This window comes from Podarcis filfolensis (assembly GCF_964270895.1).
Source record: "Podarcis filfolensis genome assembly, chromosome: 10".
Lineage (NCBI taxonomy): Eukaryota > Metazoa > Chordata > Lepidosauria > Squamata > Lacertidae > Podarcis > Podarcis filfolensis.
In genome coordinates, this window is record NC_139612.1 from 2,014,232 (window position 1) to 2,029,839 (window position 15,608).

Here is a 15,608-nt window from a genome sequence, read left to right on the forward strand (position 1 = left end):
AGGTCTGTTCTTAACCTGAAACTGTTCTTAACCTGAGGTACCACTTTAGCTAATGGGGCCTCCCACTGCCGCCGCACGATTTCTGTTCTCGTCCTGAAGCAAAGTTCTTAACCCGAGGCACTATTTCTGGGTTAGCGGAGTCTGTAACCTGAAGCCTATGTAACCCGAGGTACCACTGTATGGTGTATGCTGCTACTATACAGCACACAAAAATATTCAGAAACTTTTCGAACGTTTGTTAACGCTGCTCCTGTATAGTTGATGGAACGCTGAGGAACAAGAGGACCAAAGCAACCAGAGTCTGTAGCAAGCAAGAGCTGTTTTCCTAATTGCTCTGACCAACAAATCTGACTCAGATTTTTTAAAACAGAAGTCAAGGGTATCACTTGATCCATTCTGAAGGACTCTTGGTACAAAAGGCTTTCTTGGCTTGCCTCCCTACAGTTTTCTCCTACCAGAGATGGGTAGTGGCACATAGTTTGAATCGCTGGCTGACACCCCTGGTCATCCACTTGAAGCCAAGACCACTTGCAGCCTCAAGTCCTTGTGCTTCTGGAGATACTCTTGCAGTCTCCTCTGTTCCTACTGCCTACAGTTATACGTAATGGGCTGGGCCACTACTTTCTCCACTGGTTACCACTGGAAGGAAACAGAACTGTCATGGTTTGGTGGCTGCTAGAGTATTGCTCAAATGTAGTTCAGGCTTTTCGGACAAATTAGTTTGTACTGCAATCTTTTCTGAACTACGGTATGTCTGAAAAGCACATGTGGATACACACACACCAGAGACACTTGTTGAATTAGAGTAATTTATTGTGTGTTTTTTTCTGAACTTGACAGATTCCCAGAGATTGATAACACAACACAATCTTATGCACCAATTCACAACTAGTCCCTTGTTGGTTTTATTAAGAACATAGTAATTTTAAAAAATAGCTAAATATGTACATATTAATAAAACTTATATACATAAGATTGAGATACTTTTTTTTTACCTAAATATGGAATGATTTCCTAATAAAACCTATAAAAAGACTTCTGAAAAAAATCTGAACAGTAGTCACAGTAAGTAGACAAGAATACTATTATTTTTAAGATGTATTAAAAGAATGCTGATTGTTGGTTAACTGTTACTATATGTATGACTTCTTTGTAGATTTACTGGGGAGACTGAGTAGTTCTGTTCAAGAGGGAACAGTCTCTAAATCCTTTCCATCTCTAAGGAGAAAATGTACTTTTTAAAGACTGCAGTGCAAGTCAGGTTTATCTTGTCATCAAGAGAACACAGCCACATTTCAATAATTATATGTGTAATAATGATTACACATTATGTGTAAAATTCCATAAAAGTGTTAAACTGCAGTAGAAGTAGTTTTTCAGCCTGAGTTGAACAAACACAAAAGATTCTGTATAAATATCTACAGCAGTGTCTTCTGGTGTGCTTAAGATGACTATGAAATTTTCATTATATAACATTCATTAATCCTTCATTGGAAGTATGACCTAGTACCTTTTCACACACAGACTAGGACAGAAGCCTGATTCTTCAAAAGGTAACAAGAATACATAAACCATAACTTCAGATATTATTTGTGGGCTTTTGTGGTTAATAACCTTAAAGACCAGTGTATAAATTTATGAACACCCATGTCAAAGTTTCCTTTCAAAAGCAGAAATATAAAATAAGCCAAAAATATTTGACGCGGGCAGAACACTTCCATTAGTTTTAACTCTGAGGAATGAGATCAGTACACACTGGTGATAAATATATACGTTTTGGAAGGAATTTAATATAAATATTAGTTAACTGGCAAGTGATAAGGTGGGATTATATATATATATTAATATAATTTAGGGTTCAGATTTTGTACACTGGCCTCTCTTTCCCAGCACCACCCATGATCCAGGGGATAACAAATATTAATATATCTGATTACAATGGAGTGTGTGGAGCTTGACCCAGAGGATGTTTGGTCATCTATCTGAAATTTCAAATAACAAATCTTTCGTGGAAATTAAGGGGGGCGGTAATTTGCAGATTCTGGGCCAATTTCCTTCATCCTTGGCCTACAATATTCACAGGGAGAAAACTGGGAATCGATTTTTTTTGGCAGATTCACACACCTGCCAGATGAGGAGGAAGTGAATGGGTATGCTCTTTACATATAAGTAATTGTGTGAGCATTTTCACTTCACAAATAGGCCTGAAGATGTGGAGACCCAATATGAGCTATCATTTCCTCTCACTGAAGGGATGAAGATTTATGGAAATCAAGCCTATGGGTAACTATGGAACACCTAGTTTCCATAGTGTAAGTGCAAGAAGATTACATACACCCAATCCACTCACGACAGAATTATCCTTAGTTGGGGAAATGTGTGAACTCCTCGTGGTCAGGAGGAAGGTGTGATACTATGCTCCTTTGAGTTGAACAAAGGAAACCAGCATACATGTTCCTATATGCACTTCCTTATCACTCATTTCCCCCACTGCTGGACAGATTCTTGAAGAGGCATGAGGAAAGGCATGAGCATTTGTGAAAATCAACACACCCCAAATGTAATGGTATTTCCCCTACATCTCATGCAAATATGACAGAAAAGCCATGTATAAGAGTGTTGGGGAGGCTATTGGCAGCGATAATTATTGAAATAACTTTTTGGGAACTACAAGATGGTGCTGGCGCTCAAAAGCCAGGGAGAGAGAGAGAGATGAGGGGGGTTGTTACACCAAATGGTCTGAAAAATAAAATGTCTGAGTAATCTCAATATTAAGGACAGTTCATTCCACGTTCACCAATACTTGTTCTGGACAAAACACCAGCATCAATATTAGCATCAATTATTGGGACTCTTATTGTCAAATACCATATTGCAACTTATTCAGAGAAGAATACTTGGCAATTTACCATCTTTACCCAAGAAGGAAAATCAAAGGCTAAGGAGAGAGAGAGAGAGAGAGAGAGAGAGAGAGAGAGAGAGAGGGAGGGAGGGAGAGAGAAAGGGTCTTCAGAACAGATGACTAATGATTTATTAACTTTGAAGTTTTTTGGTCCTTTGATTTCTGCACAAGAATCCAATATGAAATGGGGTCCTTCAGAACACCTTTCTAAGGGAGGCCCTTAACTTTGTTAATGTTTCGATGTTTAATCAAAGATGGAACAAACAGCCAGCCAGCATGCATATACTTATGTGGGGAAATGCAATCATAAAGACAAAATTTGTTCTATTTCAGTGGTTATCAGATTAATTGCACTATATCCTTGCTGAACAAGTCTATTCTGATTAAAATAAGAAACAAGTAATTTTGTGGCTTTGTTACCCTATGTTACAAAAGCATGAACAAACTTAAGATTGAGGCCATGATAGAGAACGCAGATATTGAAGTAGTCTGAAAATAGCGCTGGTGTCCTGCTCAAAAGTAAAGACGTCTGGATCTGCTAGTGAAACACTGGTGCAGAATGTGTGGTTTCAAAGAGGTTACCTGAAAAAGAAGAGCTGGGCTTAGGATCTGAAAGGTTGGCTGTATAAAACTGACACACAAGTATTAAAAGTAACCTATGGATTTCAACATTAAAGTAATAAAAGGTGTTGTCTGCAATAGAATTAGAACACTAACAGGCTGTCCATAATTTATTTCTTGGTATGTATCTTTATTACAACCCCTGGGAATCACTTATGGAAAGGTATTAATTACTGTGAGAGAAATCTAGTACACAGAATTGGAGAATAAGGGAGAGAACACATGCAAAGGTGTGTATTAAGAGCAACAAGGAATTCATCTAAAAATATTACACACATGGATGGAGAACAAAGCACTTGCATAACAATGCAAGGGAGGGTCTATCAAATATCTGAAATTAATCTGCAAAGTGGAAAGAACAGCACTGCTCTATTGAGGGGTTTTTTCAAAACAATACAGAAAGCACTTAAACAGAACTCTCCCACCCCACCCTCCCTACAAATATATATAATTACAATGATCTCCCCTCCCCTGATTGCTCACTTTTATTTGGGGTCACTTAATAATATTTTTTTTATTTATATCCCTCCCATCTGGCTGGGTTTCCCTAGCCACTCTTGGCTGCTTACAGAATATAGCACAAATGATAACCCCACCACCACCACACACACATCCTGGAGAGTCATGTCCGGATAACAATATTGAGAGATTGCATGGCATAATATTGTCCCCAATGCTCTTCAACTCTGAAATGAAGCCACTGAGTGTGGCCATTCGGCGTTTGAGGGCAGTGTGTCGTCTGTGCGCTGGGAGTGGTAGCCAATGCTGCTGAAGCCAGAACTGGAATTCAAGATGACTAAGAGATTGGGGAACGGGGTCAAATGAACAAAACAAATTTCAGTAGGGACAAATAGGTTGAGAGAACTGAGTCAGTTTAGTTTGGAAAAGAGGAGACTGAGAGGAGATATGTCTCGAGGGCTGTCACATGGAAGAGGGAGCAAGCTTGTTTTCTCCTGCTCTGGAGGGTAGGACTCAAACCAATGGCTTCAGGTTACAAGGCAGGAGATTCCAACTCAACGTTCAGAAAAACTATCTGACAGTCAGAGCTGTTTGGCAGTGGAACAAATCCCACAAGAGGTGGTGGACTCTCCTTCCTTAGGGGTTTTAAAGCAGAAGTTGGATGGTCATCTGTCATGGATGCTTTAGCTGAGATTCCCTCATTGCAGAAGGTTGGACTAGATGACCCTTGGGGACCCTTCCAACTCTACCATTCTATGATTGCCATAACATCAGAAGAGGCTATGTATAATCCTAATCACTGTCCTGGTGATGGACTGGAGGAGGGCTAATAACCCAATGTTGAACCCTGGGAAGATGGAGGAATGGCAGGTAGGTGGATTGGTCAGTTGCATGTTCTGGATGGGGCTGCACTCCTTCTGAAAGAGCGCTTTCAGAGTTTGCGAGTGCTCCTGGATCCATCTTTTTCACTGAAGGCTCAGGTAGAGGGCCCTTAACCAGCTACAGACATCATCTTTGACAGGCAAAGCCTGGCCATGGTAATTCCATTATGAACTTCCAGTTATTGCAGTGTGCTCCATGTGGGGCTTCCCTGGTCTAGACGCTCCAGCTGGTGTAAATGCTATGGCTACACTGTTGGTAGGAACAGACAACCACCAGCACAAAGTTTCAGTGCTTAAAAGCTTGCACTGGCTACTCAGAGGCTAACAAGCCAAGTTCAAGGTTCTTGTGTTAACTCACAAGATCCTTAACAACTTGGGTTTAGGATACCTAAAGAACCACTGAGGTCTCTAGGGGAGTTGCTGTTAGTAGTCCCCCATGGCTCTGATGCACAGCCTGTATACACCAGAACCCATGCATTTGGTGTTGGGGCCCCCATTCTGTGGAACACCCTCTTGGAGGTGATCAAACAGGCCCCCTCCCCACTGAACTTCAGGTGTGTGGTTTAGATTTAATTTTAGCAGGCATTTTAAGTAAGCTTCTATGTTTTTATGGCTAATATTAACTGATTTTTCTCCTTATGCACATTTTGCAGAAAGGAGACCAAAGAAATAAGATTTCTACTAATGTGACTGCCTCTTTGTGTCTCACTTACGAACTTTTGATAGTAGAAAAATTAGCAGCACTAAGAAATTGCATGAGATGAAATGGGCACCAGTAAAATACTAAATAAAATTACTAGAGCAATTAAAAGCTGACATATAAAGACTTCGTTAAGGAAATTGATTATCATGTCTTCTTACATAAATTGCCTTGATTGCTTGATTGGGTGTGGGGAGCAAGAGTGAAGAGATCTTTATAATCTCTGTGATCTGAGGACAGATTTATATATTCAGTAGTTACTGAGTACAAAAGCTTTCCCTAGACTTCTGGCTGTTATAAGGTCACATTTTAAATGCTTCTCTGTAATGAAGGACTCCTTGGGCACAGGCACAATGATGTCAGGGAGAAGGGTGTTGTCTGGCCTTCCTGAATTGTAGTGTTTTATGTTCAGTCCCCTGCCTCCAGTGGATGGAATAACCTCCACTCCTAGCACTACGGAACAGGCAGTGGAGACAGAGAGTAAGAAAATGTAAGGCATATCTAGTGACAAAGGAAAATGTAAGTTTAGGTAAGAGATGCTATATTGTGCAAGGTTATTCCAGACAGCCCAATTCTAATGAGACTATAAGCAAACAAATGGCCAATTTGTTTTTATTAACCAACAGCTTTTTTACCTGTTTGTAGTAGAGAAAGATCCAGTTTCTCATCACAGTCGGTTGTCTCTACTAAATAAATACATCAAATTTATTATTCTCCATAATACATACAATTAGAATTAAGTAAAACAGTAGAAATAAAATTAAATGGGAAAAGTGGTATGGAAAACAGGCAAGTGTACTACACAAATGCATCAAAACCCCTACAAATTAGAAGCATTTTAAGAACTTAGGGAATTCAAAGGAAGAGCTGCTCCATAAGACAGTAACCAGTTCTCTTCAGAAGGTGACTGATGAATATCCAGTTCTCTGAAAAGAAGGTATAAATAAGGCCAAATGTGATAGTTTGCTCCAAAGCTCTCACAGGGCCAACTCCATATACTACATGAATAGCTTTGCAAGTCTCATGGTTGATAGTCATATTGCTTCATACACATATAAAGATTTTTGCTGTATTGTCTGCCTTATGCAGGTACGAGTTTCATGATCTAAGCAGGTTAGCTCTATACCCACAAGGATGAAATTCTGTCTCTGCCTAAGCAGCATTTAAACACATCTCACATTTTTTACATTGGAAGCAATCACATCTTTTTAGGCCAACAGCAATTGTGCCAGAGTTTCACTGAACTTCCCATCAAGCAAAATGAATGCTCCCAACACTAAGCTGACTGAAGGACTACACTCAAGGGCAGAGCCTTGCATACAGAAGTTCAATCCCTGGTCCCTAGAGTTCAACTGGTCCTGGGGAGCAGACGTTAGAAAGAGCTCTCTACCTGAGCCCTGGGACAGCCACTTTCAGTCACAGAGAACAATACTGGGCTACACAGGCTAATGAACTGACTTTGTATCAGACAATTTCATATGCTCAAAAAGCAGTGTACATTAATGTCCACTTTAGGTTGGGAAAGGGACCATAAATCAATGTTGCTTTATTTTTATGGTTTTAGGTTGTTTCATGGAGAAGTAATATTGGGCAGTGATTTTTACTGCATTATTGTACTTAATATAATAATAAAAATTTATTATTTATACCCCGCCCAACTGTTATTGATACTTTTTAAATATTGTGTGCCTCTTTGGGTATTTTTAAGAATGAAAGCAAAACTTAAAAAAAACTAAAAACCTATATTCTCAGTGGATACCATGTTATATAAAAATACTTTTTGTGATTCTTACCAAAGGGGTGTTCAGCATACAGATTATACTCACTGAGTACCATGGACTTAGGTAATATTCTGATCTGCATATATGTGCAAGAACCATGAGCCCCACTCCCTTGGGATATTAAAGTAGAGGTCTGGTTTTGTTTTTTTAATGGTGCAGCAGTGATGAAAACTTTGTGATGTTTAACACAAAACAGAAGCTATACAGTTGATGTTAAATGTCAAATTTTACGGCAGATTATTTTCACCTCAAAAAGTCACAAGATCGTTTGAGTAAATGTTGCAGTTAGAAGTTGATTTCTGGGATCACGCACAGAGCAAATGGTGAAATAGGTCTCGATCACCCAGAGGATTCTATAGCCCTCATGTTACATGCATGTAAGGCACTCATGGCTTCAAGCTGGAGTGGGGCCTTGTTCCTTGCCCTGGTGTCATCTTGCCAAGCTATCACTGCCCTTTGGTGTTCTCATTACGTGCTGCTGGTGTGTTCAAGCAGCTACTTATGATCTGGGGTTCCCTTTCAGATGGCAACATATGGTTGGAGGGTGCAGCTAGCATAGCAATGTTCTGGCTTGAAACCACATGTCTGTTCCAAACACAAGTAATGAATGAATAGGGCTTAAATTCTAACCACATCAACTCACAGATCCATTGAAAGTGATGGAGTAGCTCAAGGAAATATAAAAGCAGTGAAAACGAGGAAGCTGTGCCACCAGCTCTTCACCAACCAGAACAAGTTGGAGGATGTCAAGCCCATAAAGCTGACACACAAAAATAAAGCTGAGGAAGGAGAAACACGTGCCTCCCCTATCCTGCCTTACAGTAGCTAGAACATGCTTAAAGAGAACCATGCTGAACCTAATCACTCTAATGCAACAGTTAAAAAAAGGATACACCAAGACAGGTGAGGAGTAACACAAGACAGGTGAGGAGTGTCTCAGTGAATCACCTGAGGTCTGTAACATCAAGCGCTGGCTTGCATGTGTGAAAACAGCCACAGATCAAACTCCACAAACAGCTTTCATGCCATCGTAAGACACAAAACATTTCAATGGAGGTGACTCAGATATTCAACTCCGAGTCATAATGCCTAGTTGAGTGACAAGACTAAGAAATGTACATAGGCCTGAATCAGCCCTTAGGAGCAGTGTCCTTCCTCAGTAATTCTTAAAGGCTGGGTTCAGGCTGCTCACTGTCATACTGTTTGTCTTGCCACCTTGCTATCTGCATTCAATCTGCTTTCTACCTCTAACCCTACCTTACCTGAGCCTCTTTTTAACCGTCTTCTTGCCAGTTTGATTTGATCCTGAAGAATCTGTACCCAGTCTCTTGGGCCAGGTAGTTTATCCACATGGTTTGCAGTGCAGTATTTTTCTGTGAACACTAAAAACAGAAGGTACAAATAATCTCTTTACCAAAAGGTTGAAAAAGATGGAAAACTGCAAGCCAAGGTTTAAGTACCCAGACACAAGAAAAGCAAACTCACAACAACATTCTACATTTTATATAAAATGTGAGAACTGGATGTTTACATTTTTGTAACTTAAAATCTCCATGACTGAGCAAAGTCAGCATGTAAATTTATTCTTCCCAAACGATTTTCCAAGTGCAGGAAGATACTAACATGGGAGACCTTCAAACAAACTAACTTGCAATGTAAGCTTGGACTGTAGCTGTTTGAAAGCACTCAAATAGCCAAGAGATTTTGCATATATTCGGGAAGATCCGGTAAGCTAAGCACTCTGCGAATGTTTACCATGTTGAAAAACATTAGCAGAAGATGGCATTGACATTCCAGAAATATTCACTAGAAAGATCAGTCTCCAGACATTTAAAGAGAACACCACAAAACATTGCCTTGGAATCTCCGGAACAAAGTGACACACGAAACTATGAAATCTGAAAACACAGTGGGAACATGCACATAAAATGTTACTCAGATGAAGTGGAACCAGCCAAAACAAAGCGTTGGGCTTACACACCTCTCCCCACACTTACTCTCCCCATGCAGTCAGGAAGAAGACTTCTGAAAAAAATTATTTCATTTTTGGATAATTCTGTCATGAACCAGAGATCATGGTTCATGACAAACATATTATTTAAACAAGCTAGCTTTATAACTCATGGCTTGAATGTAATGCCAAGCTAGGCTCTCTGGTTCACATGCAATACTAAGCCAGGATTCCATAAAAGTGAAACTAAACCCAGCAGAAGCCCTTTTTCTGGCTGCGGTGAGAAATGGATAGGGCAGCATGTGAGGCAGATGCTTTTGCTTGGGCTCCTTCCAGCTCAACCCATGTACCACTAAACCACTGTTCAGCATTACATGCAAATATGACCAACATTTGGCTTTGATTTTATAAAACAGAATTAACAAGGGTAAACCTTTCGTGCACATTTCAAGCTACATTTCATCTACACATCAGTGCTTTTTATGAGCATATATTTGACAACACTGCTTCCTCATGAAACAAAATCTTGACACATCATTTTTTAAAAAGTATTTTTTTAAAAAATTACAAAAGGGAAAAAGGAGGTATAGATCATCTGTCTTAGTTTTCTGTGAAAGATTCCAAATATATAATCAGGTATCTTTATAATAACATTTTAAATGACTTTCTGAGTTCACTATTTATATGCCTTATTGCTCTCAGGCTGTTTAACCAGAATGGTCAGGAGTGGGAGTATGAGGAAGTAAAGAAAAACAGGAAATATTTCAGTGTTGTTGGGGAACTGGTGACCTTTAACCTGAGAGACTGCCTCAGGTGCTCCATCATACAACAGCAGCAGCTTTGAATGGAGGATGAATGTCAGCTATGATATCACCAGGCAAATGACCAATCAGCTCCTTTCGCTGCCCTACTTGCATGTTTCATGCAGCCAACCTCAATTCCTCCACTGTACTTCCTGATTAAAGAAATAGAGTATATACAAGAAATATACAAGAAATAGAGCAAAAAATGGAGCCATGCATGCCTCTGACATGGCCCCAACGATGAGCTAAAACAGCCAGGACTCACCCCAGTGGTCAGCCAGGCTGGGCAGCAGCCAAGGACCACAGGGTCTTAGAAGGCTCCTTCCCTGCCCTCTCCACCAGACCCCTGGGTGCTTTTCAGTGACAGGCAGCAGTGCTGCTTTTGAACAGGAGCAAAGATCAGCTCTGATCTGTGATGGCCAATCTTCATTTAATATTCCCAAAATGTAACACTCGGGCCTGTAGAGCTATGAAATCCATTGATTTCATAGATCTGAATCTATACTTCAGTTAGGAAATCTATAGCTTTCATTGATCGGCAACATTGCATTTTGGGCAACTTAAGATGGGGGTGGGGGGCTACCAGGGATGAAAGCTGATATTCGCTCCCATTCAAAAGTGCCACCATCCACCATCCACAACTGAAGTGTGACTAGGGGCCCAACAATCGGCTGACAGTCAGACCTTGTGAAGCCAGGGGCATGGAGCTTTTGCACTGTGGGCTTCACAAGCACCAGGCTACCAAGTCCTGTTGATGAGGGACCTCTGTCCTGAAGACACTGTGCACAACACTTCACAGGTGCCACCAATCAGCTGATTAGTGCTACCTGCAAAGCCCCTGTTGGATCAGCCACATGTTTATCCATCCCATTATAGGTCAAGTGGGTGTGGCTTGGCCCAAACCGTCTCATGGGCCAAATGGGCCAAAAAACCACAAGAAACCCACAAACAAATGGGGAGGCCTGGTGGGTCTAAAGAGGCCTGTGGGCTGGAGGTTCCCCACTGCAGTTGTAGCTCAAAATATATTTGGGGGGCAGGCAAGTTGGGGAAAGCTGGGCTAAAGCTTTCCAGGACTGAATAAGCAAAAGACCTGAGAGCCAGGTAAAGCTGAGGCAGTGAACAGAGGCAACAGTCCAGGCAGACAAAGACAGGGGCTATGGGGGGAAATGTATAGCAAAGCCAGCTTGGATAAGTACCCAAACCACACACTCTGCTACAAGCCCATCTTTAAGGCTTCATTTCTGTAAACATTCTCATCCTTTGATGGCCATCACTCTACTATTAAAAATACCAGATGTAAAGGAGGAAAAAATACTCTGAATTTTTCTTTGTTTAACAGTGCACATTTCTAAAGTGCGAGAGAACAACCATCATTGATATAAAACTACCTCAGCAGAGTAAACATTTTTCTTTACACTCTTAACTGATTTATTGAGCAGAGCCAAAAGTATTGACCACAGAACATCTGAAAGGGCTACAGAGGAACCCAGTGGCAATGATGCAAAGAACATCTTTTCATTCTTAGTGCGATCTTACACTGGCTGAGCCACCACAAGGAATAAATGGGCCCATAGTATCCAGCAGAACAGCTCTTGGAAGGCAGAACGTGCAAATGGAGCCAGGCAGAGTTAAGTTCCACAGGGTGCCATCCCTTGTGTTTGCTTCTTGGAGAGGAACCCCCATCCAGCATATCAAAGTCCTCAATGCAGCATCCCTTGTGTGATACCATAAAGACAATATAAAGAGAGCCCTCTTATTATAAACAGTGCCTAGCACTACCACTCTAGATACTATCAGCTGCTGGTTGTAACTGAAAATGATCAGTATTTGAGAACTGCCTTAGGTTAGGGCATTGATGGGGAACTTATGGCACTACAGACGCTGCTGAACTCCACCTTTGATCAGTTTCAACCAGTAAGACCAATGATCTGGGAACAATAGAAGTTGTAGTCCAGGAACAACTGGTGAGCCATAGACTTCAGATTTCTGAAGTAGCAGGCTGGTGCTGACAAAGCCCCTGAAGCTAAACGGACCCATATTGATACCACCATATTAAAATGGCTATGCTTAAGTGTGCAGGATAAAACACAATACAAACAAATGAAGGCAGTTGGCCTGACTGGCAGCATATTCGCAAGCTGCCTCCCCATTTTCAGTGCTCATTTCAAGTTCTGTCTTACAAGTCAAAAGCAACAGCTAATGTCAGATTAATAACTAGGCTAAATATGATGTGGAGTGGAACTCCAGTTAGATTTGGACTCACACACAAGTATAGTTGCCGGGAGATTGTGTTCAATCAGCACACATCCTAGTTCCTAATTTTTTTTATCCGCCTCTCTGAACAAGGAGAGCAGCAGCCACAACCCCTGCTATACAAACCAAACTGGGCTTGCTTGTCCCACCTGCGTGGCAAGGGATGGGTGCCTGACTCCATAGCTGTTTGTAGGAATGGCCCCAAACAGAGGAAGACCTACAGGTCAAAGAGCTATTTGGCTCCAGAATGTGAACCAGCAAACCTCCCTCTACCTTTCCATTCCGCGCAGAGCTATCATAGCCAGCAACATGTTTGGCTAGGGTATCTTGTTTATTTTTTTATTTATCAAAATGTATGCACCACTCAATCAAAAGAAACATTTTAAGCTGTTAACATAAAATCTTGCAGCAACATCACCGCTGCATCCCAATGCACTAAGAATGTTGTAGGTGAAATAATTAATTTGTAGTTGGAAATTTCAAAGAAATGGGGGCCAGAGAATACAACTCTTAAAAATGCATGGCGTGCTTCCCAATATCTACATTTAAAACCAGTATTTTATTTCATTGACCCTCTTGACCCTCAATAGCATCTTACCATCCCTATCTTTATAATTATTATATTTAATAATTTCATTTCTCACAAAAGAAGATCATCATACACAGTTGCATAATGAGCTTTCTTCAATGCTGATCTGTAAGCACCACATCAAAAAGGTTCAGTTAATTTCAAGTTTCAAACTATATTATGAAGCACCATGTCTTTGTTGGTGGATAAAATTAGAAAACACAGAATTGTTAGATTTGGAAGGGTTCGATAACAGATTTGGATGGCACGCCTATTTATGGTGTGAGAAGAAGAAAAACCATAAATGTTTTGAGAACCACATCTTCCGGAGATCTTTAACTGAAATATGGGATAGGTATAAAAACCTATTAGAACTAAGAGTCCCACACTGGTTAGAGGTTATGAGTGTAAAGAAAATCAATATGAGAGGGAATTGGATTACATATGGTGAGTTGATAGCAAAAGAAGGTGGAAAATAGAAAATGAAACCTTATGAACAAGTAAAAAAGTATGTATATGATTGGTTGCATTATTTTCAAGTAAATGAAATGTTTAAAAAGGATTTTAGAGAGAATGGATATGTTGAAAAAGATTCAAAATTTCAAATAGAAATAATAAATAATGATTGTAAAATTTTATCAAAAATGTACAAAATGTTGTTGGAATGGCATACGAAGGATGAGGAAGTCAAATTGGTTATGATACATTGGGCTAGAGACTTTGGATATAATATACAACTAGATGATTGGGCAAAAGTATGGAAGGAAAATATAAAATTTACAGCATGTAAAGGAAAACGTTATGAAAATGATATATAGATGGTATATTACACCAGTCAAATTAGCGAAAATGTATAAAACTTGTAATAAGTGTTGGAAATGTAAAGAAAAAGAAGGGACATTTTACCATATGTGGTGGGAATGTAAGAAGGTGAAGGGTTTCTGGGAGATGATATATAATGAACTGAAAAACATGTTGAAATATACATTTGTAAAGAAACCAGAAGCTTTTCTGTTAGGAATAGTAGAAAATGAAATAAATAGAAAAGATTGTAAACTTTTCCAATATGCAGTTACAGCGGCGAGAATATTAATGGCCCAAAGATGGAAACAGGAGGAATTACCGACCCTGGAAGAATGGAGAATGAAAATGATGAACTATGCAGAATTGGATAAACTAACTGGGAAGATTAGATATCAACGAGACCATAAGTTCATCGAGGACTGGGGAAAATTTGTAGAGTATCTGAAAAATATATGTGATGAGCAAACAACGCTCGTGGGATTTCAAGAAGCTCTGTGAAAGTTTGAGGAGTATTGTAAAAAAGAAAATAAGATTGGGAAGGTATATAAAAAGGCAGTATTACATTTAGGAAATGCGTAACTAAAAATTAATTACGGATGACTGGCAGAGAAGCTGAAGGAAGTCCATAAGAGATAATTTGTGATAAACTTTTGATATGGTATTATATGTATATTGTATTGAAAACTAATAAAAATTATTTTTTTAAAAAAGGTTCAGTTAAGACCGAGGCCCAGTGAAAACAAGCATCTTGTTGTGCAGTAAAATATACACTGAACTATTTTAAACTGTGGGTTGGAAACACCATGTCTGAATGATTCCCCCATTTCAAAAAAAAGCATCCTGGCATGGGTCGTCACATATTACATTAAATAAGTGTAGAATCTTTGTACTTGTGTATACCAACAATTGAGCTGTACATTTGTAACATTTTTCACATGTAACATTCAATGATTGTGCAGTCCATGTACTCATGTACACAGTAGTTGAGATGTACAAATCAGCAAGTGTACAGTCTTTCACACAAGCCCTTGCACATGCCTTGTACTACCAGTTTGGAGATGTGTTCAGTGTTAACATGGGAACAAGTCTTAAATGTCAGTAGTGATACGTGTGCAAATCTTTATTCCTCAACCTACAATCTGAAATGATGTAGTCCCAGAACAGTTTGACCATGCAAAAGGTTGTTGATTCAGATCAGATATCAGGAACACATAGCCAAGGCAGGCTTGCAGATGAGCTTGAGAAATTTGTAAAGATCACCAATGTTTTTAGCAACTCCCAAAACGTGATACAGCATAACCACTAGATTATATTATAAAAGCACATTTTTTAAAAAGAAAGAGAACAATACCTTTTATTGCACCCACAATATTTTGGTCTAGTCCTTTTCGGTTGTCATTGAGACCTCTTTTCCTCTTGCCATTGGGTAAAGAGTTGGCCAAGGTCTTGTCATCAAAAAACGCACACACCAGCTTTCGAAACAGCAGACTTCCCGAACGAGTGTAATTTGCTAATATAGAGTCCAGTTGTGATTTCGGCATAAAGACGTCAAAGCCTTCAGCAAGTTGCACTTCTGGCTACCAAAAGAATATCAATGCTTTATTAGCACCTCTTTCATAACTATTTTGTCAACAAATGACATCCAAGGAAAACATGTTCACATCAACACACATACTAGACTTTTATGACACCAGAATAGACACTGAAATAAAATAGACATTGAAATAAAAATTATCAACTGAGTATAACAAAATGCACATCAAAACCTGCTCTGTCCATTATCTTTACGAAATTATAATTACTAGAACAGGGGGAAATCCCAAGGAGCTAGTTACCTGGATGTTAATTAATTTAATGCTGGCAACTGCAATTATGAAATATTTAT

The 15,608-nt window shown here is 39.6% G+C and overlaps 1 protein-coding gene across 3 annotated transcripts in view; it reads right to left on the minus strand.

Moving 5' to 3' along the window:
- Window positions 1–792: 792 nt before the first annotated feature.
- Window positions 793–15,608, minus strand: part of BEND7 (BEN domain containing 7) — a 67,022-nt gene continuing 52,206 nt past the window's right edge. For all 3 annotated transcript variants that reach the window (XM_083575304.1, XM_083575305.1, XM_083575306.1), the window contains 4 exons: window positions 15,075–15,300; window positions 8,607–8,726; window positions 6,199–6,249; window positions 793–3,484 (listed from right to left, as the gene is read on the minus strand). In XM_083575304.1, the coding sequence (XP_083431430.1) occupies window positions 3,441–3,484; window positions 6,199–6,249; window positions 8,607–8,726; window positions 15,075–15,300 (441 nt within the window). In that variant the 3' untranslated portion in view covers window positions 793–3,440. The remainder of the gene's footprint in view (window positions 3,485–6,198; window positions 6,250–8,606; window positions 8,727–15,074; window positions 15,301–15,608) is intronic.